Raw genomic sequence first — 25,912 nt, forward strand, 5'->3', positions numbered from 1 at the left:
CTTGAAAGTTTTTGCATTTGAAAAAAAAGACAGTCAAGGCCCTTGTACGTTTTCGAACATCACCTAGACCATAGACATGGGTTCTTGAAATCCTTGAAGGTTTGTGAATTTGAAAAAAATTTCAAGACCCTTGAAAGTTTTTTGAAACCACATGAAGTAGACATGGGTTCTTGAAATCCTTGAAGGTTTTTGCGTTTGAAAAAAAGGTCAAGGTCTTTGAAGGTTTTTGAAAATCAACTGAAATAGACATGGGTCTTTGAAATCCTTGAAATGTTTTGGATTTGAAAAAACAATTCAAGGCCCGTTAAAGTTTATGAAAATCACATTAGACATGGGTCCTTGAAATTCTTCAAAGTTCTGGTGTTTGAATAAAAAATTCAAGGTCCTTGAAAGCTTTTGAAAATCACAATTATGTGGGTTATTGGAATCATTAAAGGTTTGTGAATTTAAAAAGAAAATCCATGTGGAATGGTTAACAAAATAACCAGCCCCAACTGTTGTCATGGTTACACCACTGTACTTACAGTGTAATGAACATTAGAGTTTTTATTTTATAACATCTGTGCGTGTTTTCAAGCATGTTCAGCGTCTGTGCCTGCACACGTGTTCACAAACTGCCTCCTAGTGGCAACACCAGGGAGACACATGGGGCTGCGATTCTGATTTTGATTTGAATGAATGAATGAATTTGGGGAAAAAAAGGTCAAGACCCTTGAAAGTTTTTGAAAACCACCCTTATATCTGTCATTGAAATCATTAAAAGTTTGTGAATACAAAACAAATAATCAACGCCCTATATATATATATATATATATATATATATATATATATATATATATATATATATATATATATAAAATATAAAAAAGGATGTAAATGACTATATTTTAACATAAAACATAGAAAGAATTTTACAGCTGTAAATTAAATATGATTTATAGGGGAACTCAAATCTCTGAGGTTCTTTGAAGCTCTGACTTCAGCCTGAAGAGCTCAGCTGAAACAAAACTACATTTCCCACAAGTCACAGCGCGCATACGCTCTTGTGTGTGTATCCTAACAACGCGATGGAGCAGAGAAGCCTGATTTAAGGAGTTATAAATAAAGCGGTGTAAGTTTTGTGTTCATACTTTATACGCCATTTAAGGGCACGTGTTTTTAAATTAAACGACATTTCCCTTGTTGCCATGATAACACGGTTTTACACCACTGCTGTAAAACGCTGTTGTGGTTATTTTGAGGCGGAGCTAGCGCGTTAGCTAGCGCTTGCTAACGAACGTCACCAATAGTTTGAAATTTGAACGCGATAGAAAACAACACATTCAAAAGCTCGGCGACGTTTACGTCTCCTGTTTTTTTCCTTTACATTTATATTTTATTTTTTTACATATACTCAACATGTCACTTAATACGACGTAAATATAATAACGTTATTTCACGAAGAGGCTTCTTCGCCAGACTCCGTTCAAAATCTCGCAGATTTTAATGTTCACTAAACAAAATAAAGTTACGTGTTTATTTTTTAGAGAAATAACTACATAACCAAAGAGTAACGATTGAAATGTACTATTCGGCGTATATTTACACCAAGCAGCGCCTTGTTTTGATGTTTTCATGTTTTGGTATGAGGAGAAGCTTTCTAAATTATGATAAAACGAAAAGATATTGCGAATCAACACGATTGCCGAATTCATTAGAAGAAACACACATTCAACAAACAGTTCAGATTATTGTTCTAGCCCACGTCTTTTTTTATCCCCATAGTGAAATTAGTTTGAATGAATGTGTTTTCAAATAGGGCTTGGGTTGACCAATTCTTGGTTCACATTCCTGACCGGTTTATTTCCATTTAGGAGTATCTGCACCGTTTGTTTTGCACGACGTGACTGTGTCTTCTGAGTGTTTAATGAAAGACCTCGTTATTTCCAGATTCCAAAATGTCAGGTCAACCTGATACAGCAGCAGAGACAGCAGCAGATGACGTGTCTCGACTCCAAGGTGTTTTACAAGGTCAGTCAGTGATGCTGTGTGTGTCCAAAACACACCTTTAACTGCATGTGTAACTACTACACTCACCAGTGTCCAGTGGACCTAATAAAGTGGTATCACATCTACTTTAAGGTTCCACATGTTTGTGCATTCAAACATAGTCATTATTATATAGTGTTTTTTAAATGACATTATTTTAGCACGTGGCAACAAGAACCCTGATGCTCTTTTTGAAATCTTTGTACCTAATAAAGTGGCTGGGGCGTATATTATTAGTCTGTGTCGTCATATTCACAATACACAATAATGTTGGTACACCGTGGACACCAATAGCATACGTGTTTAATATGTTCACTACTGCATGGAAACTTACATATATGATGTGAATATTAATATATTAAGTGCTGAGAACCAACCTTTTACTGTCCTGCACCAAAGCCCATAGAAGGAGAGAACGCTTTATTACAAACCAACACAAACTTCAGTTTCACTCTAATATACTTTATGACACGTCATTCAATGAAATGAATATGTGTGTGTTGTTGCTGTTGGCAGACATGTCTGTTCATCAAAATGCTCGAGCGAGGCCAGATGTCTCTCAGATGTCCAGGGAGGAGCTGGAGGACCGGTTCCTGCGTCTCTATGAAGAGTCCCTGCTCTTTAAACAACACGTCAACAAACAGGAGGACAAGATCAAGAAGTGAGACGGACAAACACCTCAACGACCCACCCACACACGAGTGTTATCTCCATAAATTGAAAAATATATATATTTTAACAATAATGTGGGCATTCTACATTTATTTTATTATTATTGATTGAGTGTTTAGTTGATAAACTGTTTGTAAACACTCCTCCTCCACCCTTCAGGCTCGGCACCAAGCTGATGAAGCTGGTGAAGGACCGCGGCCGCATGGAGCAGCTGGCGGCGGGAGGAGCCCAGGCGGTCTCCAGGGCACGGAACGTGGAGATGGAGATGATGTTGGAGGAGCTCCAGGAGAAGGTGCGAGGGCTCCAGACGGAGAACGAGGGGCTGAAACAGCGCCTCCTGGTGGCCAAGCAGCAGTTGATGAACTCGCAGACCGGCAGGCCGCGTCCGTACAAACGCGTCCAGCCGCGAGTCAACTCTGGATTGAAGAGGAGAGACGATTCTCCGTCTCCGTCCCACACACGACCGGGCCTGCTGGAGGAGGCGAAGGCCAGGACACGCAACCTGTGAGTCCTGCACACAGTCGTCCACTAGATTCATGAGCCTGTCCTTCACAAACGGAAAAAGGAAAAATGCATTTCAAGGCCTTTTCAGGTTTTTTGAAAATCAAATTGACATTAAGGTAAATGTCATAGTTACTAGCGGTGTTGGGGACACTGTCCACTGTCTCTCTCGTTGACACGAGAGTCCGTGCAGAACAACGAGCGAGTCAAGTTATCCCAAGAGAGAGCGAATGACGACGTGATGTCTGGGAAATGAAAATTCCCAAAGATCAAAGATCTCTGTCTCACCAACGACCAAGTTCCCAAAAAGAACAATCACTTATCCAGACGCAGAGCATGCTGCAAATCACTCAAAGTAGACAAAGCCATCATGGACGAAGATGCTCTTACAAGTGCTGTGTCAGCACATTTGGTCCTTGAATTTGAGGGAATTGGTCCTTGAAAAATCCTCGAATTTGATGTCAACCATGGTGTGGGAACCCCTGTGTTTATGGTTAATAAACAAAAACAACTCTGAAAGACTCCATGACATTAAATGAGACAGAAATCGCTGCTGGATTCGTGCATTAGCTTAGCGATGCATTCAGTGACCATTTCAAAGCATCTACAAACACATGCTCCACAAATGAAAAAGTGCTGCTGCCACCATGTGGTAATACCTGTACAATTAACATAGTAAAGGTTAGAATAGAATGGAATACTACTTCGTCCACCCAGGTGGAAATTTTCCTTCGGCTCACCAGCATAAAAACATAAAACCTTAAAAGTCAACGTTCGTAAAGTAATAAAAACAGTACATAGTTAAAATAAAGTAAAAGGCAGTCATAAAACAAGACATCAGTCAGCACAGTCCTGCATGTGTTAGATATCAGGAGGAGGAGTCTGACTCTGACGGAGAGCTGTTCTTGTTTCTGTTCCAGGGAGAACATCATCGAGTCTCAGCAGAGCCACATGGAGGAGATGGAGGCGGAGCTAGAGCAGCTGAGGGAGGAGCTGAGGGCGACGCAGGCCGAATACGAAGACAGACTTCAGCAGGCGCAACAGATCAACAAGCTCAGGTAACGTGATATCTGGTCACTCAGCTGAGCAGAAGGTGTCTGCACAGGTTTATGGACCAGATTTAGTAAATGTATGTATAATTTATGTATATACAATAAAAAAGTTTTGTTATTTGTTCCTAAATTGCATTTTATAGTGTATACATTTTAGTGATTACAAAGGGCTGTAACTTCCCATTGTTTATGTCTCAAAATGTAAAAAACTAACTTTTAACTAACCTCGCTAACCCAATACTTGGTGCGGACCGGAGTAAATGTGCAGTGAAAAGTCACTCTGAGTTCATTTAGACGGCCGGAACAAAATGTCAAAACACCCCGATTTTGTACGACGTGTGAAAACATTGTTAAATTTTTCATTCCTCTCACTAATGAATCACTGAGTGTGGAAACACTGCGGCTGGAGTGTTTTGGAGTTTTTTTTTCCTCCTGCACCTAAAGTGTGGAGTGGAGTCTGAGCATTTCTGAATATGAGAACTATTGATCCGTGTCTTTACTGCACACTGAGCCCACACACACACACACACACACACACACACACACACACACACACACACAGACGTCCACTGTGTAAACAAACACTCGTGTTCCCTCTCAGGTCGCACGTCAACAACAACGTGACGCAGATCAAACTGCAGAAGCAGCTCACGGAGAAGTCCAACGCTGTCACTGTGCTGGAGGGCCAACTACAGGAGGTGAGAGGAATTACAGCTGCAGCACCCACAGTATTAATGTTTTACGTGATTCATCTGTATTATTGGGTACAAAAAGAAAAGTGCAATGTTTTTGGGGTAAAACAAAAAAAGTGTTGTCATATTGCCGTGAGGAAACATCTTGACTGCGTTTTTAGTGCATTTTCAGGGTTGAATTTTGGATTAACGTCTTTAAAGTGCTTGAATTTGACGTTAGAAACTGTCTTTGAGGAGAAGATACAACCATGAGTCGACACCTGAAAGTTTTAACTAACTTTGAGCCCAAAAGCTTCATTAATGGAACATAAGAACTGATGTCAAACACTGCAGATGTAACCGTATCTAAATCCAATCATTACACACACACTTTAAGTGTCTGAGAAACGGGGTAAGACAGTGTGAGGAGAACTGTTCTTCAGCTGTGATACACAGATAAAAACCACTGTGTTGTTGGAAATGAAATATTAAACATATTAAAATAAAAAATCGTTTGTGTTTTAGCATAAGCAGACACTGAAGGCAGCGATACAGAAGCTGGACGAACTTTCTGAGCAACTCAAACACGAGAAGCTCAAGAGCGGAGACCTGGAGAACAGGCTGCACGTCTCCAACAACAAGGTAGAGCTGGTGAGTGCTGCACATGTCCTCCGTTGATGAGACGAGTCTCCTCGTGTCCTCTGTGGATGAGACGAGTCTCCTCGTGTCCTCTGTGGATGAGACGAGTCTCCTCGTGTCCTCTGTGGATGAGACGAGTCTCCTCGTGTCCTCTGTCGATGAGACGAGTCTCCTCGTGTCCTCTGTGGATGAGACGAGTCTCCTCGTGTCCTCTGTCGATGAGACGAGTCTCCTCGTGTCCTCTGTCGATGAGACGAGTCTCCTCGTGTCCTCTGTGGATGAGACGAGTCTCCTCGTGTCCTCTGTCGATGAAGTGTCCTCTGTCGATGAGGCAGGTCTCCTCGTGTCCTCTGTCGATGAGGGAGTCTCCTCGTGTCCTCTGTCGATGAGGCAGAGTGTCCTCTGTGGATGAGGCAGGTCTCCTCGTGTCCTCGATGAGTCTCCTGTGTCCTCTGTCGATGAGCGAGGTCTCCTCGTGTCCTCTGTGGATGAGGCAGGTCTCCTCGTGTCCTCTGTCGACGAGTCTCCTCGTGTCCTCTGTCGATGAGACGAGTCTCCTCGTGTCCTCTGTCGATGAGACGAGTCTCCTCATGTCCTCTGTCGATGAGAGGAGTCTCCTCATGTCCTCTGTTGTCCATTGTTGTCTCTGAGCAGCTGCCGCAGCAGTTGAGTGCAGTGGAGCAGGAGCGAGACCAGCTGAAGGAGAACTATAACAAACTGCTGGACAGGTGAGAGGTCCCTGCACACCAACAGATGCAGCATCTTTTCTTTCTAACGCAGAGTGAAGCTTTAATTCCTCACCATCGTGTCCTCATGTGTCTCCAGCATCTTTGACGTCTCTCAGCAGCAGAAATGGCAGAGCCAGGAGCAGCAGCTGAAGTTACAGATCGTTCAGCTGGAGACGGCGCTGAAGGCCGACCTCGACGACAAGAATCTAATCCTCCAGAAGCTCAAGGCAGAGCGGGGTGCGTTTGCTTCGTTCACCTGTTTTTAGAGGGCAGCGTTGCACCTCTCGGTGTACAGACTTTTCGTTCGTCTTGGTCTATAACATCTTCCCACCCAATTTCGGGAAATTCGGTGGAACTCAATTTGACCTCTGTTTTCACCTTAGGGGCCGTTTTGGCCCCTGCTATTCGTGGCTCAGGCCCTAATATTAATGTTTTTGTTTTTTAATCTCAATTGTGTGATATTTGTTGCGTTTGTTTAATGACTGAAGTGAAGAATATTGTGTGTTTTATTAAAGAGACGCACGAGAAACTCGCAGAAGAAAACAAGAAGCTTCACAGTCAGTTTCTGGAGCAGAAGCAGGAAATGGACGAGCTGAGGGATGGTTTGAAACTCCACAGCAGGGTGAGCTGTCTGTGTGTCAGTAATTCATTCATTCATTCATTCATATCCCTGACATGATTGAAAATAGTCAATGTTTAAAACTCCATATACTGGTTGTGTCTCCCACACCAAACTCCATGGAGAAAATCAATATTTTTACACCACTGTACACACGAGTTGTTGATCCACTTTTTCCTCAATTAATAAATTTAAATGTGTTATTTTGTGACTTTAGTGTTTTAAAGCTTAATGACTGAGGGTTTGAAATCCTTCAGTCAGATTGACCTCAGTGACACAAAGTGACCACATGAGGCAGCAGTAGACCTGCAGCTCCTGTGTCCCTGTCAGCTAAAATCACTGATTTTCTCTGTGGACTTTGGTGCAGTCTGTCTAACAGTGAGTTCAAGCAGCAAACATAGACTAAAGAACCACCTATCCCTTTTATTTCTTTGTTTTTTGTCCACTTGAAGCCTGGTTCTTTGATTTCAAAAGTGTTTTTCACACATGTTCTCCTGAAACGTCAAATGTGATGTGATGTTTTTCTTCAAAGGAGAGTGAGCCGCGCAAGCAGAGACGTGACCTCAGCTTCCTGGAGCAGGTGGAGGAAAAAGGGAGCGTCCAAGAGCTTCAGGCCGCTCACGCAGAAACCATCCTGGAGCTGGAGAAGACCAGACACCTGCTGAGCACGGAGAACAAAATCAGCAACGACTACAAGGTTCCTTAACGTCACTGATTATGTGGAGGATTTCCTGTTTTTAATCTTCAGTGTGTCTGCCCTGTGTCTCGTCAGCCGACATCTGTCCAGTAATACACTTTTGTGCCACCAGGCGGAGCTGGAGGCAGTGCAGCTGAAGATGGAGAACGACAGAGCGAGTTACGAGCAGAAGCTGGAGCGTCAGACTCAGCTGCTCGACGCCAGCGTGGCAAAGATCAAGAAACTGGAGGGTGAGAGATATTCCCAACCACGCGAGCCACTGTAACTCTCCTGCACCAAAGTCCAAAGAGAAAATGTGTGATTTTAGCTCACAGGGACACAGGAGCTGCTGGTCTACTGCTGCCTCGTGTGGTCACTTTGTGTCACTGGAGTAAATCTGTATGAAAAGATTTTAAATACCAAAGTCATAAAATAAAACCTTTGAACTTTCTGATGGAGGCAGCAGTGGATCAACAACATCCTGTGTGATCACTGATTTTCTCTCTGGGGTTTGGTGCCGCGGGATGTGAAGAACATTTTAGTAATATAACGTAGACTTGGTGTTGAAGGTGTAGCTTTTATTGGGTGAGCCTTTTGTAGTTAGTTAGTTTACAAAAGTGAATCATGTTCTATTGAGAAGTAGCTGAAACTAGTGATTGAGACCGTGAACTATTAATGAAGTGAGAAGTAGAAGCTCATTTTCCCATAGAGACACCGACTGCTTTACTTTTCAAACCGGAAGACTACATCCAATAAATCTTTACGGTCTTTGCACACCAGGTGCAAAGGCTATTGATGAAGGTGTTATTGATGTTGTTTTGGCATTTATTGGCTACTGATTATAGCCTTTACAACTAATTGAAGTCTATCGTGTGTATGTGACAACATTGTCCCTCTGAACTTGATTTCCCCGCTGCTCTTCAGCTCAGCTCAGGGAACTCGCCTACAGCCCCAAAACGCACATCTACAGAGCAGACGTCGCAGACGAGGTCGAGTCTGACGAGTCCGATGAAGCGATTCGCCTTGAGCCTGGACAGAACCTCGTGGAGCTTCAGATCGTCAGCGCCTCGCTGTCTCCGTCTCTCCTGGAGGCTCTGGGGGATGACGAGCCCTACACCTTCTGCACCTACTGCTTCTATCTGTCTAAACTGCACTCCACGCCAGTGGTGACGGGCCACAGGCCCAGCTATGGCTACACGTCCAAATACGTGGTGAGCGCGGACCGTCGCTTCCGCGACTACCTCGGCAGAGAGTCTGTCACCGTGGAGCTGCACCAGGCGCTGGGGACGGACTGGAGGACGCTGGCGAGTGGACGACTTCCACTGCAGCAGCTGCTCAAGCAGGACGAGAAGGTCCACGGCAAGATACAGCTGGTCGGTGAGTGAGATGATGTCTGCAGACCATACACGGAAACAACACACGTCAAGTCAGTCTGGCTGTAGCGATATATTGAATAACCACTAGGGGGCGAATCTGCTGGTTGCAAAAAGAAGTCCGTTTGAGCTTCTACTTCTCACACGATTTTAATGTCGGTAAACATTTTTCTGAGGAAATTCATTTTTTTCGTAAATGATTATAGTTGTTTGGTCCATAAAATGTCAGAAAATGCTGAAAAATCTTCATCAGTGTTTCCCAAACCACAAATGAATGATGTTCTCAAACGTCTCCTCTTGTCCACAAACCAAAACTTTCAGTTTTAAAGATTTATTTGTTATGTGGAGCAAATAAACCATATGTTATTCACATATAAGAAGCTTAAAAGTCAAAGAACTTGCTCTTCTTCAATAGAAATACGTACGGTCTACCGCCACTTTAATCTCAGAATTCTGACTTTTCTTAAACTTTAATCTCAGAATTCTGACTTTTCTTAAACTTTAATCTCAGAATTGTGTTTTTTATTCTCCGAAATTCTGACTTATATCTCAGAATTCTGACTCTTTTCTCAGAACTCTGACTTAATTCTCAGAATTATGATTTTGTTTCTCAGAATTGTGATTTTTGTTCCTCAGCATTCTGACTTTTAACTTGAATTCTGACTTTCTGTAATTGAACAGTCCTGTAGTAGATGATTAATTCAGTAATTAATTAAGCACTTGTTTTTAGCTCTTCTTCAATTGAAAGTGTTGTGTTTATAAGTAGGGCTGAACACATTTATTCAAAAACACAACACAGTCTACTGCAAATTTCAAATTGCAGGAGGAACAGTAGCCAAAAAGTCTGTCAAATGACCATTTTAGATGAAATGTTGTCCTGACCTACACAGGTGGAGAATTATGTCTTTGAAATGACTCGGCACAAATGTGTCGTTCATAAATGGTCTAAAATGACTGTATTGGAATAATATCGGTATCAGTAGATACTTGAGTTGTTGGTATCGCCCACAAAAAATCAACAACAGTCTGTGGAAGTATTTCTAGAACTTAATCTCAGAAAAGTAAAATAAAAGCAGAGGCTGCAGGTCTGAACCCTCAGAGTCAACAAGACTCTTAACCCACAGGTTTTTCCCTCTGTGGTTTTTTTAACAGTGAAATATTTAAAGGCTGTTTTTTCTTTCTCCACAAACACAAAAACAACCTGGAAACAGACGTGGGGCGATAGGAACCAGATGTCAACAGAAACAGAGGAGGAGGAGTTTCCCGAGGCTGAGAATCGTTAATAAAAAACATGTTTTTTTCCACCATCGTCGGGTTCAGGTGCAGAGTTGGGGACCGTGGGCTCGCTGGATTACTGGATGAGAGTCAGTAATCCCACCACAGAAACCAGCCACGGGTTGAAAGACGAGGATCTGAAGAAGCCTGGAGGTTTCATCGGCTCTGCTGTGAACACACAAGCACAGGTCCCGGCACAGGTCCCGGCACAGGTACCGGCACAGGTACCGGCACAGGTCCCGGCACAGGTACCGGCACAGGTCCCGGCCTCCAACACTGACTGCACCTTAGTTTCTATAAATCGTGACGAGGTGTCTGTGATGACGTCTTCTACTTTTAAAGGCTGCTGCATTGATCCTCATCATATTTTTCATGTGAAAATACACTTGATATTATATAAAAATATATATAAAATACATGGTACTGACAAACTTCTATATTTAAAAAAAGGTCACTTAATAACACTTCTTTCATTTTAAGCCTAATTGTTTGTGTTGTAGCAGAATGTGACCATATATCTAGACAATAAAGTCAGACTTTTTTGTCTCACTTTAATCTCAGAATTCAGATTATTTTTTCTCAGCATTCTGACTTAAATCTCAGAATTCATGCTATTTTATTTTCCTTTTTTCTTTCTTTTTAAATGTATTTTTGCACTTATCTTCATTGCTGTGGTGGTTTATTCATGATTATACAATACTTTGTGTTTTTGATCTGTGAAAAGTGCTTTATAAATAAACTTTACTTACTTACACTGTTTTGTAAAGCAAACCACTAATATTGTTATATTCAACACGCCTCTCTTTTTTATCAGGCTCTGCCTCCACTGCCCAAACTCAAGCAAGAGACACAAGCGAGGGACGCAGTCTTTGCCAAAAAGGTCACGTTTGTCAGTCCCACGCCTGCGGCTGAGCTGGTGAGTTTCACACTCTCACACTTTTAACTGTTGTCTGTAGACTTTAGTGGTGGGAGTGAAAATATTATATATGAAATTATCTCATGCAATAATCGATACGCAAGGGCAGATATCGACATTTTAATGAATAAATGAAGAACTCAGAATTTTGACTTAAATTTCAGAATTCAGTTCATTTTCACTCTTGTTTTTCTGTCAGGTTCAGGACACGAGTCCGCCAGGCCTCGGAGATCAAACGCCGGCTCCTGTGATGAAGGTACATTTTTTTGTAATTTTTAAAGCTCCAGTGTGTAACTTCTGTCGTCCTAAACGTTGCTAGCGTCCCTTCAGTGGAACTCATATTTGTTTACATTAAAAAAAGCTCTAATGGTTGTGGATTATAGATTATATAGATATTTATCTCTTTGTGGGGACAACTTTTTCTAGTTTGTTTTTCGGGGTAAGACTTAGGTTTAGATTAAGGGTTAAGGTTACGCTGATTTGTTTCCAATAAAGATACAAAAACAGCTTTGTGTGTTTGTGTGTGTGTGTGTGTGTGTGTGTGTGTGTGTGTGTGTGTGTGTGCAGGTTCTGACTCCAGCTCCTGCAAAGAAAGAGGACGATGAAGACGAGTCTCTCGTCTCGACGGGGCAGCTCGTCCCCAACGTCTGCCAGTCTGACTCTGATGTTTCTGAGGAAATCAGCGAAGGTCAAATAACAGCAAAACTATCGACCGCGATTCACATGCAACTGAATATTTTGTAGTGTTTTTGGTAAACAGTGCGGCAGCGGCGGCGGCGGCGTCTTCATCGCCGAGGAGCGCGTAAATATTAGATGTTGGCAGAGTTCATAAATGTTAACGACGGCCCGTCCTGTGAGAGCCAGCGCACAGACGCCAAACACAGGCGTTCAAGTCTTTGTAAATTTCTCAGTGAACAAACACACGCTGGGACCGTGTTTCCTGTTTAACACTTTTATTATTTATCTGATTGATCTGATTTCCGTGCAGACGTGGAGGCGGCCACGCAGCATCGCAGAGAATCCACTCAGTCGGACAGCGATGACTGCATCGTTCACGGTCAGGCCGCGGGGAGGAAGGTGGGTGAAACGCCGTGTGTTTACCTTCTCGCTGTGCAGGAAGGAAAGAGAACAGAAGACAGAGCTGCAGAGAGAATTGATCTGCAGCTCTGGAAACATGTTTACATTGTGCAGTGATTTGTGAAGGTGTTTATTTTCCTCTGTTCGATTTTTTTTTTCGAGTTTCTGAATCCCAGCTGCCAAACAGGTTCATTGTTCATTATTTATTTCTGAAAGTTCAATATTTTGAGCCTAATTATTTGTGTTGTAGCAGAATTTATACGCAACGTATTTGTTTCTAACACACATAAAATATCCTTCATTTAACATTAAAATTACAAAGCAATAATCCAGGGATTAGCTCTGTGAAAAGTTAAGCATGTCATACAGATCATATTTACAGTGTATTTTGAGATTAAAGTCAGATTTCCGAGGACAAAAGTCAGAATTCAGATTTTTTTTCCCCTCAGCATTCTGACATTAATCTTGAATTCTAATCTCAAAATTCTGACTTTAATCGTGAATTCTATTCTGAATTTAATCTTAAATTCTAATCGGAGAATTCAGACTTTAATCTTGAATTCTGACTTTTTTCTCTGACTTTAATCTCAGATTCCGTGCTGTTTTATTTTTTCTTTCTTACAGGCGTCAGAGCGAGTGCGTGTGGAGGTGGTGTCTCTGAGTCTGAGGGCGGAGTCTCGTGTGGCCCGGGACGCCAACGTGGTGCGTCTGTTCGTGGAGTATTCTCTGCTGGACCTGCCCACAGAGGAGACGCCCCTGTCCCTGCCCAAGCCCGCCCAGGGGCGGAGCATCAACTTCAACTACAGCAAAGGTACGAGTCCGGATCCCCCCGGGTTCGTCGTTACCATGGTAACAACAGGGCTCGCACAGGAGGTGGACATGTTGAGAAATGTGACAAATCGATGAATTAATAAATTACTAAATCTTGGCGTGTTTGCCCGTTGTCCTTCAGTCATTCCAGTGGACGCCGAGAACAACGCGGCGAGACGGAGGCTGCTGAGAGACGTCCTGCGGGGACGACGCCCTCAGATGGAAAAGTGAGGGAAATGCATGTCGTTGTCTGTGTGAGAGACAGACGGTGAGATGACGGAGAAGAAGTCATCCCACAACGTTTTTTTGCAAATGTGAATAAAGTTTCTTTGAATACGTCTGAAGGGACGTTCAGGTCTCACTGTCTCATGTGGTCTCGTCATCAGGATCAGGTTCACCGTGGTGAGTGAACCTCCAGAGGAAGAAGAGCAGGACAGGGAGTGTGAGGACATGGGCGTGGCCTTCCTGAGGATCCCCGAAATCCTGGAGAGACGAAAGGATCTGATGGAGACCAGACTGAACGGTCTGTGCACACACACACACACACGCGCACGCACACACACAAGGTCCATTCAGATATATCGCAAATTTGACCTCATTCCTGACAACTTTTGTGGGGACATCTTGTGACAATAGGGACATTTAGTGAAAGCGAAAAAAGGGACATTTGGAGAAAGTAAGGACATCTTGTGAAAAAAGGTATAAGTTGGGACATGTTGTGAAAAGGAGGACTTGTCTTGTCGTCCTTATGGGGACAAAAATCAAGTCCCTGGGACCTAAATTATTCCATATTAATGTGAAGACATTGACAGGAAATGAATGTAAGTCAATGTAATGTCCTCTGAAGTCATGGAAACCAGAGTGTGTGTGTATGTCCTGCAGTTGTGGACGTGCTGGACAGCAGTGAGGTGGTCGGCAGTCTGACCGTGTCTGTGGAGGGACTGGAGGCTCTGCAGGCTATAATGGGGGACCAGGACCTGGACCAGGAAGCAGTTTCAGCCTCCTTCCTGCTTCCATCAATGCGACATGAGGAGACAAAGACACACATGAACATGCGTGAACACACGTGAACATGCGTGAACACACGTGAACATAATGTGCCAGAAAGAAGTTACTAAGTCGATATTTAGGTAAATGTCCTTGTTTGTTACGACGCCACCTACTATTTCATGCCCTGCGTTGCTTGATGTACGTAGACTAGGCCTACGCAGGACAAACATGGAGTCATAATCACTAGCAGTGTTGTGGACACTGTCCACTGTCCCTCTCTCCACCCTGCAGAACAACGAGCGAGTAAAGTTAAGACAAGAGAGAGCAAAAGACGACGTGATGTCTTGAAATGAAACGTCCAAGATCAAAAGACAAAGACTGACTTTGACCAAAAGTCTTACAAGTTGTCCTCCACTCTCGCGCCTCTCTTAAGCACATTTGGTCCTTGAATTTGAGGGAATTGGTCCTGGAAAGTCCTTGAATTTGACATCAACCAAGGTGCACTTCAGGCTAGAGTCACGCTTAATGGAAGAATCCGGAGTTGCAGACATTCTAGGTCTATTTATTTTGAGGAATGTCCATAACTTTCTATAGAAGACTGTTTATGTCCCCGAGTCGTCTTCCTGACAGACGACAGCAGAACTTCAGTATTCGCCTATACTGTAATATGGACTGAAACAAAGAAGAACGTTGACCAATTTAAATAAATGATGACTTCTGAATCTACGACGGCTCAACGCACGAGGACATTTCTTTCTTTCTGGTATGTGAAGGCCACCGTAGTTCCCCCTGGTGCAGCCCGGGAGAGGGAGCAGTGAGCGGAGGAGGCCCTCCCGTCTGCAGTGTCACCACTAGATGTCACTGTGTTTCACACACTCTACCTTTTTATAGTTGCACTGAAGACTGAGGGTATTTATTTTTATGTCAGGCGTGTTGACACTGACTTTAGTGTGTGTGTGTTAGTAAAGGTGAGAATCACTGACGTGCCTTAAATGTGACGTCTCCTTCTGTGATGTTTTGTACTAAAAATGCTCCAATAAAGGGACAGTAGTGACACCTGTAACATAATCAATAATCAATAATCAATCAATTAAACCCTTTACAGTTACTGCTGATGAAATGTAGTACTTTAAAGAACTTTGTATGGAAATTCACATTAAAAACAAATCATAGGAGTAGAATTACTGGGAATGGCTGTAAGTTATTTGGTTTAAGTTTAAGTTTTTGCCGAAATTATACAGAGATGAATTGTTATTGTAACATTTCTAGCCGGCCATATACAGGATAAAAGACAATGATTTGATAGATACGGTCTAGTATTTGGCTTTTTTTCAGACCATATTTTCACGTAAAGATGATTAATGTTTGTTTAAACTCTCCCACACCAAACCCCACAGAGAAAATCTGGGATTTTAACATCACAGGGACACAGCAGCACACAGGAGTTGTTTGAAATCCTTTGTTCAGGTTTACCTCAGTGACACAAAGTGACCACACGAGGCAGCAGTGGACCAGTAGACCGACAGCTCCTGTGTCCCCCGTGAGCTAAAAACGCTGATTTTCTCAATGGAGTTTGGTGTGGGAGAGTAAATGGTTTACAAACGTAAGGTTCCAGTCAGACAAAGCTGTCTAGCATTGAAATAAAGTGGCACACATATTCTTTAAGGGTGTCGGAGATGTAATATGCTGTTGATTTTATCAGCTGAGCCTTTTGTTAAGGTTTTTTTTGTATGATTTGTTGATGGTGGGGGATTAATTTCTGTTTTGAATGGACAGTGTTCCACATTTAAAAGTAATTCATTAGTTTGGGATGAGGGTTTGCTTCTGGTTTGACTGTGTGTGTGTGTGTGGAGGGGCTCCTGGATCCTGCATCCCTTCATTCCTGCGGCCCCTACAGTGCTTTGAAACGCCTCTGAGTGACAGCACTGAAGTCCTGGATGTCATGTCCAGCTGACGCAGACAGGAGCTCTGAGGAGGAACAAGAGGAGGTGAGGACACACAGACTTACTCAGGCAGGACACTGAGACGAGGACGGAGACGGCAGCGTCACTGCAGCAGCAGCAGCAGGTAAAACTGATCTGATTTCTCTCGCTCTCTCAGTCTGATTCTCTTCATCCCTGTGTTTATTGAGAAGTCGTGATGAGCTGTGAACTTTATTTCTTCTTGTTTCTAAACTCTGAGCAGGAAACAGAACCCTGGAGCTCTGTCAACAGATTTGTCAAGTTTCACTTAAACTCCTCCTTTTTCATGTCTGGTGTAAAGGAAACAAACTTTTCTTCAGAAATACGTTTGAAAACATTACATTTAGTGATTTGACAACAATCAGTAATGTTTATTACTGAACAGAAAGATTGACACGCAGCTGCAGCTCTGCTGATTCTGCTGTAAAGTCACTGTTTGTTTATTTACAGAGATTTTAATGTGGTCTCTTCTGACACTGAGTGTGTGTGTGTTTGTTTGTATATGTGTTTTCCCTTCTCTGTGTCTGACATCTCCATGGTAACATCCTTCGCGATGCTGCAGTCTATCAATGGACGTCCGGCTGTAGGAATACAGCGGGACGTCCACGGATGGATTCCAGCTGTTCATGAAGGTTGAGACAAAAACACACACAAAATCGCACTAATTGTAAAGAATTAGAAGGAAAAAGAAAGAGATGAGAGAAAATGAGGTTAGGTAACTTTTAAAATGAGATGTGCCAAGATGACAAAAGGTTTAGCTTACAGAAAAGATTAGAGGTATGATAAACCACAAGAAACAATAGTGAGATAATGTAAAATAAGGAAATACTGCAAAATGGACGAAAGAGAAAATGAGATACACGTGATATGAGAGAAGATAAAACATGACACAAGGACATTAAAAAAAACACAAAGTCTCAAAAGAAATTGGAGGAGGAAAAAGGGAGATTTAGATAAAACCAGGTTTGAGTTTGACGAAAATAATATGGGATGAGGTCCATAAGAAAAAGTGAGTCTACTCTGGTGGAGGTTAAAGCCGTAGATGATGGATGGTGAGATGAGTTTAAATTAGATGAGTCATTTTGAGATTGGACAAATAAGACGAGATGTATAGAAAATGTGATTAGTTTAAAGGTTCAGGTTTTATTATGTGTGGTAATGGCTGAGTTGTGTCTGTGTGTCCCCTTCTCTGCCAGAGGACAGAAGGAAAAACAGTATAAACAATACAATCCAAGCCTGTTTCAGCTGACATCTGTTGTCATCTTGTTGTTTTAGAGCCTTTTCTGACCTGAAACGTAGCTTTGTAAACGTGTTCCTCTCCCACACCAAAGTCCATAGAGAAAATCAATGATTTAAGCTTGCATGGACGCAGGAGCTGCTGGTCTACTGCTGCCTCGTGTGGTCACTTTGTGTCACTGAGGTCAACGTGAATGAAAGACTTCCTATATGGCAGCAGTGGATCAACAACTCCTGTGTGCTGTGAAGTAAAATCGCTGATTTTCTCCATGGAGTTTGGTGCAGGGGAGAGTGAGCAGCTCACAAGCTTCACTTTTCAGCAGGAGCAGTGAGATAAAACATCATGCGTATGTCACTGAGGGTATGCTGACAGCCTGAACTGTCCCTTTAACATGTTGATCCACTGGCGTCCACTGTCTCGCCGCAGTAGAGACACTCGCCATGAGCGTGGACGAGGACGCTCGCTGGCTCGACTGGGTCACCAAACAGTTTGAGAGCATCGCGGGGGATGACAAAGAAATCAGCCTGGATGAGTTTAAAACTGCCCTGAAGGTCAAAGAGGTGAGGGACCGACACAGCGGCGCCTCGGCTCGATGCGCTGACCTTTGACCTCTGCTGTGGTTATCTGTGTGTGTGTGTGTGCAGTCCTTCTTTGCAGAGCGTTTCTTCGCTCTCTTTGACTCGGATGGCAGCAGCTCCATCAGTCTGGACGAGCTGCTGGAAGCTCTGGACCTCCTCATCCACGGTGACGAGACGGACAAACTCAAGTTCCTGTTTCAGGTGTACGACGTGGACGGTCAGTACATTTCTTTTCAGCATTTTGATAGGAAGTTTTGTTCGCTTATTAATAGCTAATTCAAAACCTTTTATTTCTTATTTTTTATCGACAACTGCATCAAACAGGCAGCGGCTCTATCGATCCAGATGAACTCAGAACGGTTCTGAAGTCCTGTCTGCGTGAGAGCGCCATCTCTCTGCCGGATGAGAAGCTGGATGACCTGACGTTGGCGCTGTTCGAGTCGGCTGATAAAGACAACAGCGGCGCCATCACCTTCGAGGAGCTGAAAGCGGAGCTGGAGGCGTTCCCAGAGGTGATGGAGAACCTCACCATCAGGTCAGACTTCATCATCATTCTGTCATCATCTCCGCTCTTTTAGCTATGTGCTTGGTCGCCACCACCTTTCTTTCATTCTGTCTTCCTCTAAAGTTCGCAGAGCAGTGTATTTCAGGGCCGAATTGGTAGCAAGAGATGCTAGTGTGGCTCAAACCATGGCGACATGACAGCACACTTTGTCTACCATTGTTGGATGCACACTGAAGAAGATACAAGTCGTGGGGAGAACAGCCTTGTCTGAGAACTCCTGTGCTGGACTATTTGCTCAGCATGATTAGATTGGCTAACACCTGCCTGTGCTGAAGATTTTACACATCAGGATCGGATTCACGCCTGTGCCAGTATGTGTGCCTGGTGTGATTTTAATTGGCTAGTACCTATGCCAAAGTATTTGCATTGGGTGATTTGATTGGCCAGTGCTTGTGATGGAATATTAGCCAGCTGCTTTTAGGGAGTTTCTCAACTTCTGGCTCGTCCAGCAAGAACACTGAAGAATTTGACCCACAATCCAGTTGGCAAATGCATGTCACCACCCCATTTCATATCGATGACCTACCCGATTCGTACCGCAGACCCAAGCATGTACAAAGTATGGCTACTTGTCAAATCCCTAACTGTTACCCACAAAGTCACATTGGGTGTCCACAACGGTTTGGGGTACCCAAATTTGCCTCCACTGCTTACATCTCTCTCTCTTTCCCTCTCATTCTCTCTCTTCTGTCCTCCCTCTTCAGTGCTGCTAACTGGTTGAAGCCTCCCGACGTGGAACAGAAGAAGCATCACACTCCGCGGTACCTGACCCGGGTGTACTGGCAGAACAACAGTCGGAAGCTGCTGTTCCTCTGCATGTACACTTGCATCAATATGCTGCTCTTCATCTTAGCCATGCTTCAGCACAACTACGGGGGGGCGTGGTTCATGGTGGCCAAGGGCTGCGGACAGTGTCTCAACTTCAACTGCACCTTCGTCATGGTACGACGTGCCATGTGTGGGCTTTTTCCGGGTTCTCCAGTTTCCTCCCACAGTCCAAAAAGATGCACATTTGGGGCCTGGGAAAATTGGACAATCTAAATTGACCATAGGTGTGAGTGTGAGAGTGAATGGTGGTTTGTCTATATAAGAAGAAGTCCCTTCAGAATTCAGATATGATAAAAAGTCAGCCTGTGGAACCAGGACCAACAGTAGCCATGGCAACCCAGGAGAAAGGCCATCATCCAAACTGCAGGAGTGCGAGGGCCTGGTCATTGCTGCTTCAACTGATAATGAATGTTACCACTCACTGACAATGGTGTGTTGTATGTGTGCAGGTGCTGATGCTGCGTCGCTGTTTGACGTGGCTCAGGGCAACATGGGTGGTGAGGGTCTTACCTCTGGACCAGAACATCTTGCTGCATCAGATCGTTGGTTACGCCATCCTCTCCTACACACTGGTGCACACCACCGCTCACATCTTCAACTTTGGTACACACAAGTTAATTCACACACACACACACGCATACAGTGAGCTGGAAACACACACACACACACACACACACACACACTGAAAAATGTTCTTCTCCTCACACTTTCATTTTAGCCCGGCTGGCGGAGAACAGCGACTACAGCTTGTGGGAGTATCTGCTCACCACTCGACCAGGGATCGGCTGGGTGAAGGGAACAGCCTCGGTGACTGGAGTCATTCTGCAGGTCCTCATCTGCTTCATGGTGCTCTGCTCCAGCACGTTTGTACGACGGAGTGGACACTTTGAGGTAAGAGACAGGTTTTTACGTCAGACAGCAGTAGCATCCTGGACTGGTTCAGGTGGACCAGGTTCACCCAAACATAAAGCAGAAAACATTCATCTGACACAATGTTCTTCCTTCTGTAGATGTTTGATGGCTCTCACATGTTCTTCTTTCTTGCAGATGTTTGATGGTTCTTACGCTTTCTTCTTTCTGCAGGTGTTTTACTGGTCTCATCTGTCCTATGTGTGGGTGTGGTCTCTGCTTGTGGTGCATTGTGCAAACTTCTGGAAGTGGTTCCTGGTTCCGGGTCTGGTTTTCCTGCTAGAGAAAATTGTGGGAATTGCAGTCTCTCGAATGGGTGGTCTCTACATTGTGGAGGTCAACCTGCTGCCATCCAAGGTGCCAAAAACAAACTTCAGTCTTTTGTTAAACCTCTTTTAAATGAAACCTCAAACCGAGGAACGTGACCTGAGAATGACCAGTGTTTTGACGCGTGTCTGTGCAGGTGACTCACCTGGTGATCAAACGTCCTCAGTTTTTTCATTTCAAACCAGGAGACTACGTCTACATCAACATCCCTGTGATCGCCAAGTACGAGTGGCACCCGTTCACCATCAGCAGCGCTCCGGAGCAGACAGGTAAACATCTCGAACACTGAGAGCAGCAACATGTGGCCCCACATGTTCCTGATGACTGCTGTGACCTTTGACCTGCAGATACAATGTGGCTGCACATCCGCTCCATGGGTCAGTGGACCAACCGACTCTACGAGTACTTCAGACAAGCGGAGAGTCACGGCGTCAGTACTAAGATACTGGCCACCAGCCTGAGGAACCACAGGCAGCTGCTGAAAGCACAGGTACCAAACACGTCTGACTGTGTGGTAGGAAATTCAACAACGGATCAGTGCACTATCGTCTGTGACAATTTGATTGAATGTTGATTAATAGCTATGGGAGGATTTTTCCCTCTCTGTTGCCGGTGTTTTGTTGTGCACTCAACGATGGTGGACATCAATTTCCCATCATTTTAGCCGTATTAGCGGCTGTTGCTACAAAGTCAGTGATGAAAATAGAAGTGTGTATATAAAATGATAAAATAGACGCAGTCTTGTGGTTGCAAAACAAACCCCCGATTTTGAATCCTGGAGATTTGACTGACGCCAGGTTCGTTTTTAAACACTTTATTTACAGGCGTCACTTATAACCAGGCTCCCATTGGACGATAGCAGCTGTCAATCACACCGGTGTCCACTTGTCACTCATCCCATGCTACATAATTTACATAACTGGCGTCATGTTGTATTGAAGAAGAGCTGGAACTAGTGATGAGTGAGACCATTAACTCCTCAAGTGAGATGTAGAAGCTACATTTTGAATTCAAAGGTCCAGACTTCCCTCTGAAGACAACTTGGAACACGACGTCTATGGCCATTACAACATCACTGAGCGCTCTCACTTCTCCACAGGAGGAGCTGTTCAGCTCCACAGACTGTGACCAAGCTGTGGCGTCCAACGAGGACGACGCCATCGAGCTGACCATGTACCGGCAGAACGGCTCGCAGTGCAGCGCTGCCCCGCCATCGCTCTGTGGAGGTCAGGGGTCGGTGGAGCCTCTTCCAGACGAGCTGGGTCCGGCGGAGCGAGGAGAAGCTCCGCCCCTCAAGGAGGTGTCTATTTCTCATCTTCACTCGACCTGTGGGGATGAGACAATGCACGATTTTAAATGTCACGTGCTGTCCTGCTCTGCCACAAGGGGGGGCTGCATCATTCTAGTAATTCCAGATCTACATGGATCTAAAAAAAAAGGTTTTTGACCAAAAATGAAGGTTAGGTGATTCCAGCACGTTTTACAGTCATTTTAAGATTATAAAGATTTTTAGTTATTATAGCAATAATGTTGCATGTTTTTGCAAAACACAATGTTATTATATTAAAATCTCAATTTTGCTATTGTCACATGTCTTTGGCAAAATACAACCAATACATCCCACCCCCTCTGGTCAAAGCTCCGCCCCCAAATCACTGGAGGTCATGAGTTTCTTGTAACATTAGTAACGTTAGTTTCGTCTGTCTCCACTGTATCTGTGAGTTTACTGACATGAAATGATGATGGAGGACGGATGGACAAAAGGTCTGCTTCTATTCATGAATCCAAATGTATTTAAAGTTTCCGTTATCACCTCATGCCGACTCAGCAGATTCTCTCCTCAAACTGCAGGTTCCCGCCAAATTTGGAGAAAACCACAGGTTCTGTTACATCAAGGTACGAAGAACACCATGACGACGATGTTGATGACAATGACGACTCTGTAAGTGTGTATGCTGTGTGTCAGTGTTATGTAGACGGACCGTACGGGACCCCGACCAGGCAGATCTTCACCTCTGAGCACGCCGTCCTGATCGGCGCCGGTATCGGGATCACGCCCTTCGCTTCCATCCTGCAGAGCATCATGTACCGGTGAGACCTCACACCGACAAAGACACGACAAACACATACTGTTGGTCATAATCACGAGAGGTGATGACGTGATGTCTGGGCAATGACAATCCCAAGATCTCTGTCTCACCAAAGACAAATTAGAATGAAGTCGGACTTTGACCAAGATCTCGAGGACAATCACTTGCACAGATGCCGAGTGTGCTGCAGTAAAAGTGGACGCCATCATGGACGAAGACGCTCTTACAAGTTACCTCTTCCACCTTAACCTGTGTTGGCACATTCTGTCCTTGAATTTGAGGGAATTGACCCAAGGTGTGACAACTCCTGATATGTGAGGAACATGAGGAAAAACAGGTTTTAGCAACAACGTTATGCCAGTTTAAGTCTTTAATATTTTAGCAATATATTTGCGCCTTTATCTTGTCACAAGACCACAGCAAACTGAAGTTTGTGAGCTGCTCACTCTCCCACACCAAAGTCCATAGAGAAAATCGTCGATTTTAGCCAGTAGAGACACAGGAGCTGCTGGTCCACTGCTGCCTCATGTGGTCAGTTTGTGCCACTGAAGTAAATCTGAACAAAGGATTTCAAACATTGAAGTCACGAAATAACACATTGTACCTGAGTGATGGAGGCAGCAGTGGATCATCAACTCCTGTGTGCTGTGATGTTAAATCACTGATTCCTCGATGGACTTTGGTGTGGGAGAGTGAGCGGTTTACAAGGTGACACAAACACACACAAACTGTTTTGTCTAGTCTGCACTAAATATGTGTTCCTGTCCCTTTAAGACATAGTGCTCATATGTCTGTTGTGTGTGTGTGTGTGTGTGTTTGACGCAGGTACCGCCGCAGGAAGCAGAACTGTCCCAACTGTAACTACTCGTGGTGTGAGAACATCAAAGACAACAGCGACATGAAGCTGCGCAAAGTAAGACGTGAGGTCAGGGGGTCAGGGGTCACTGATCAGCTGACTGTGGTGAACAAACACTGGTGAACGTGAGTCTGTCTGGAACCCGCAGGTCGACTTCATCTGGATCAACAGAGACCAGAAGTCGTTTGAATGGTTCGTCAGTTTACTCACCAAACTAGAGATGGACCAGGCCGACGAGGAGCCGGAGGGTGAGAGAGAGAGAGACGAGACAATAGAGAAGAGAGGGGGAGAGACGGGAGGGACATTACAGAAGAGAGGGGGAGAGTAGAGACATTAGAGAAGAAAGAGAGAGAGAGAGTGTTGAGGGGACAGGCTCAGATCCACATTGATCCCTGTGTCTCCACAGGTCGCTTCCTGGAGATGCACATGTATATGACATCAGCGCTCAGTAAGAACGACATGAAGGCCATCGGCCTGCAGATGGCGCTTGACCTCCTGGCCAAGAAGGAGAAGAGAGACTCGATTACTGGACTCAGGACCAGAACCCAACCTGGACGGCCTGAGTGGGGGAAGGTGAGTCCACTGAAGGTCTAGACCTGGATTATATTAGGATTCATTTAAACTTGTTTTTAACTAAGGTTTAATTTAGACCTGATCTATCTTATGTTTAACTTAAAATTCAGGTTTAAATTACACCTGGTTTACCTGAGGTTTAATTTGACCTGGTTTAAAGTAAGTTGAACTTGGATCTGGTTTAAATCGGGATTTATTTAGACCTGGTTTAATTTTTATGATAACTTTTTATGACTTGGTTTACCTGAGGTTTATCTTTTACTTGCTTTAAATTAGGTTTAATTTAAACTGAAGTTTGACTGACTAAATGAGATAGATAAACCCTAGTTAGAGTTAAACCTAATCAAAGCAAGAAAAAGATAAACCTCAGGTAAACCAGGTCTATGTTAGGATAAAATGAAACCAGGTCTCGATAAATCCCAATTTAAACCAGGTCCAAGTTAAACTTACTTTAAGCCAGGTCTAAAATAAACTAACTTGAACCTTGTTTTAAGAATTTCAGACTGAAGCCACCTCAGACTACACACACGCTAACTCACTGTGTGTGTGTGTGTGTGTGTGTATCAGGTGTTTCAGAAAGTGTCAGAGGAGAATAAGGGGAAGGTTCATGTGTTTTACTGCGGCGCTCCAGCTCTGGCTAAAGTCATCAAGGCTCAGTGTGAACACTTCAGCTTCAACTTCTACAAGGAGAACTTCTGACCATGTGTGTGTTACCTGTTATCTCTTATATGCACCGCTGAGGTTTTACATCATAAACCTGTGTAAGGCCACGTGTTTGTCTTTTGTCATGAATAAAATAAAACCACGCGCCTCGTACAAAGCTATCGAGGAGAGCTGATAGTTCCTGAGACAACCAGCGGGAAAGACGCAATGACAAGACAGGTTTAGTCACTTAAAGAATGTTTTAATCTATGCCTTCTACAATATCTGAACTCAATCTCCCCCTGCACCAAACCTCATCAGCCCGACAGCACACAGGAGTCGTTGATCCACTGTTGCCTCCATCACTGAGTTCAAATGTCTTATTTTCATGACTTCTGTGTTTGAAATCCTTCATTCAGATTTACTTCAGTGACACAAAGTGACCACACGGGGCAGCAGTAGACCAGCAGCTCCTGTGCCTCCCCCCATGAGCTAAAATTGCTGATTTTGTCTATGGAGTTTGGTGTGGGGAGAGTGAGTGGTATACAAACTTCAGTTTCCTGTTGGAGAGATAAAACGGCAAATATGAATCACACACGTTGGCTTCTGGCGTTATTATTTAACTCATACGTGTTGTTAATGTATATGTTTTGTTTGTTTGTGTGTCTTTGAGTCCATTGAGTTTGTCCCGGATATTAATGAGAAGCAGAAAACGACAAACAATGTTCATTTGTGATGTAGGACTTGTGTTTGTTCAGTAACGTCATGCTCATCATAGATCATTTAAAAACACATGACAGTGTCCCATGTTAAACTTAGTATATTTATTTGGCTTGTATGTCGCTATCTTTTGTAAATAAACTAATACTGTATATATTATTTTATGCGTCTGTTCCATTGATTGATTTTTTTTGTCCATTATTTTGTTAATTTGCTTCTTTCTTTGCCAAAATTGTGTTTTTGGTGTGTCACTGATAATAAACAATATGATAATCTGCACAACAAGGTCTTTTTTCTATTTTTGTGAAATACTTTTGTATTGTACAAACAGTATTTACATACATCAAACTTAATATAGCCATTACCATAATGAAGAAATTAAGCGTTGTTTAACTATCTTAGGTTTAACCTAGGCCTTATTTACCTGAGGTTTAACCTAGACCTGGTTTAACTGAGCTTTGAATTACACCTGGATTTCCTAAGGTGTATCTATTACTTGCTTTAAAATAGTATTAACCTTAACTGAAGATTGATTTAGACTTGCTTTGAATTAGGTTTAACTTAGACCTCATTATCCTAAACCAGGATTAATTTAGACC

At 43.6% G+C, this 25,912-nt stretch overlaps 3 protein-coding genes across 10 annotated transcripts in view; all 3 read left to right on the top strand.

Annotated features, from left to right (window-relative positions):
- The window catches only part of chmp1a (charged multivesicular body protein 1A), a 385,704-nt gene that overhangs the window by 140,792 nt on the left and 219,000 nt on the right, over positions 1 to 25,912 (top strand). The window lies entirely within an intron of this gene.
- LOC122775782 (protein fantom-like) lies at positions 1,030 to 15,334 on the top strand. 5 transcript variants are annotated; one of them, XM_044035940.1, is made up of 22 exons: positions 1,030 to 1,111; positions 1,930 to 2,010; positions 2,545 to 2,689; positions 2,860 to 3,204; positions 4,122 to 4,259; positions 4,855 to 4,951; positions 5,450 to 5,575; positions 6,218 to 6,291; positions 6,389 to 6,528; positions 6,807 to 6,913; positions 7,443 to 7,607; positions 7,720 to 7,837; positions 8,511 to 8,963; positions 10,280 to 10,482; positions 11,049 to 11,150; positions 11,350 to 11,406; positions 11,718 to 11,838; positions 12,139 to 12,227; positions 12,852 to 13,038; positions 13,180 to 13,264; positions 13,424 to 13,560; positions 13,920 to 15,334. In XM_044035940.1, exons 2-22 carry the CDS (start codon positions 1,938 to 1,940, stop codon positions 14,105 to 14,107), a joined length of 3,150 nt encoding a protein of 1,049 aa, XP_043891875.1. In that variant the 5' UTR covers positions 1,030 to 1,111; positions 1,930 to 1,937; the 3' UTR covers positions 14,108 to 15,334. The 5 variants fall into 5 exon arrangements, with proteins under 5 accessions (XP_043891875.1, XP_043891877.1, XP_043891879.1 ...); XM_044035942.1 differs by having other exon boundaries at positions 10,280 to 10,470; XM_044035944.1 differs by having other exon boundaries at positions 10,280 to 10,458.
- nox5 (NADPH oxidase, EF-hand calcium binding domain 5) lies at positions 15,572 to 24,946 on the top strand. 3 transcript variants are annotated; one of them, XM_044035955.1, is made up of 17 exons: positions 15,572 to 16,094; positions 17,652 to 17,785; positions 17,870 to 18,020; positions 18,128 to 18,338; positions 19,073 to 19,310; positions 19,646 to 19,799; positions 19,915 to 20,087; positions 20,280 to 20,462; positions 20,569 to 20,701; positions 20,780 to 20,922; positions 21,532 to 21,732; positions 22,284 to 22,328; positions 22,399 to 22,523; positions 23,348 to 23,435; positions 23,527 to 23,626; positions 23,785 to 23,951; positions 24,519 to 24,946. In XM_044035955.1, exons 2-17 carry the CDS (start codon positions 17,666 to 17,668, stop codon positions 24,648 to 24,650), a joined length of 2,364 nt encoding a protein of 787 aa, XP_043891890.1. In that variant the 5' UTR covers positions 15,572 to 16,094; positions 17,652 to 17,665; the 3' UTR covers positions 24,651 to 24,946. The 3 variants fall into 3 exon arrangements, with proteins under 3 accessions (XP_043891890.1, XP_043891889.1, XP_043891891.1); XM_044035954.1 differs by lacking the exon at positions 15,572 to 16,094 and having other exon boundaries at positions 17,366 to 17,785; XM_044035956.1 differs by lacking the exons at positions 15,572 to 16,094; positions 23,785 to 23,951; positions 24,519 to 24,946 and having other exon boundaries at positions 17,366 to 17,785; positions 23,348 to 23,442; positions 23,527 to 23,622.

This window comes from Solea senegalensis, linkage group LG10, assembly GCF_019176455.1.
Source record: "Solea senegalensis isolate Sse05_10M linkage group LG10, IFAPA_SoseM_1, whole genome shotgun sequence".
Lineage (NCBI taxonomy): Eukaryota > Metazoa > Chordata > Actinopteri > Pleuronectiformes > Soleidae > Solea > Solea senegalensis.

Bases quoted from the DNA above. Each gene is read 5' to 3' on its own strand.
- nox5 (XM_044035955.1), top strand. From the start codon at position 17,666: ATGAGCGTGGACGAGGACGCTCGCTGGCTCGACTGGGTCACCAAACAG. The intron at 18,339-19,072 runs GTCAGACTTCAT...CTCCCTCTTCAG, and splicing joins ATGGAGAACCTCACCATCAG to TGCTGCTAACTGGTTGAAGC. The intron at 20,463-20,568 runs GTGCCAAAAACA...GTGTCTGTGCAG, and splicing joins TCAACCTGCTGCCATCCAAG to GTGACTCACCTGGTGATCAA.
- LOC122775782 (XM_044035940.1), top strand. From the start codon at position 1,938: ATGTCAGGTCAACCTGATACAGCAGCAGAGACAGCAGCAGATGACGTG. The intron at 7,608-7,719 runs GTTCCTTAACGT...TTGTGCCACCAG, and splicing joins AAATCAGCAACGACTACAAG to GCGGAGCTGGAGGCAGTGCA. The intron at 11,407-11,717 runs GTACATTTTTTT...GTGTGTGTGCAG, and splicing joins CGCCGGCTCCTGTGATGAAG to GTTCTGACTCCAGCTCCTGC.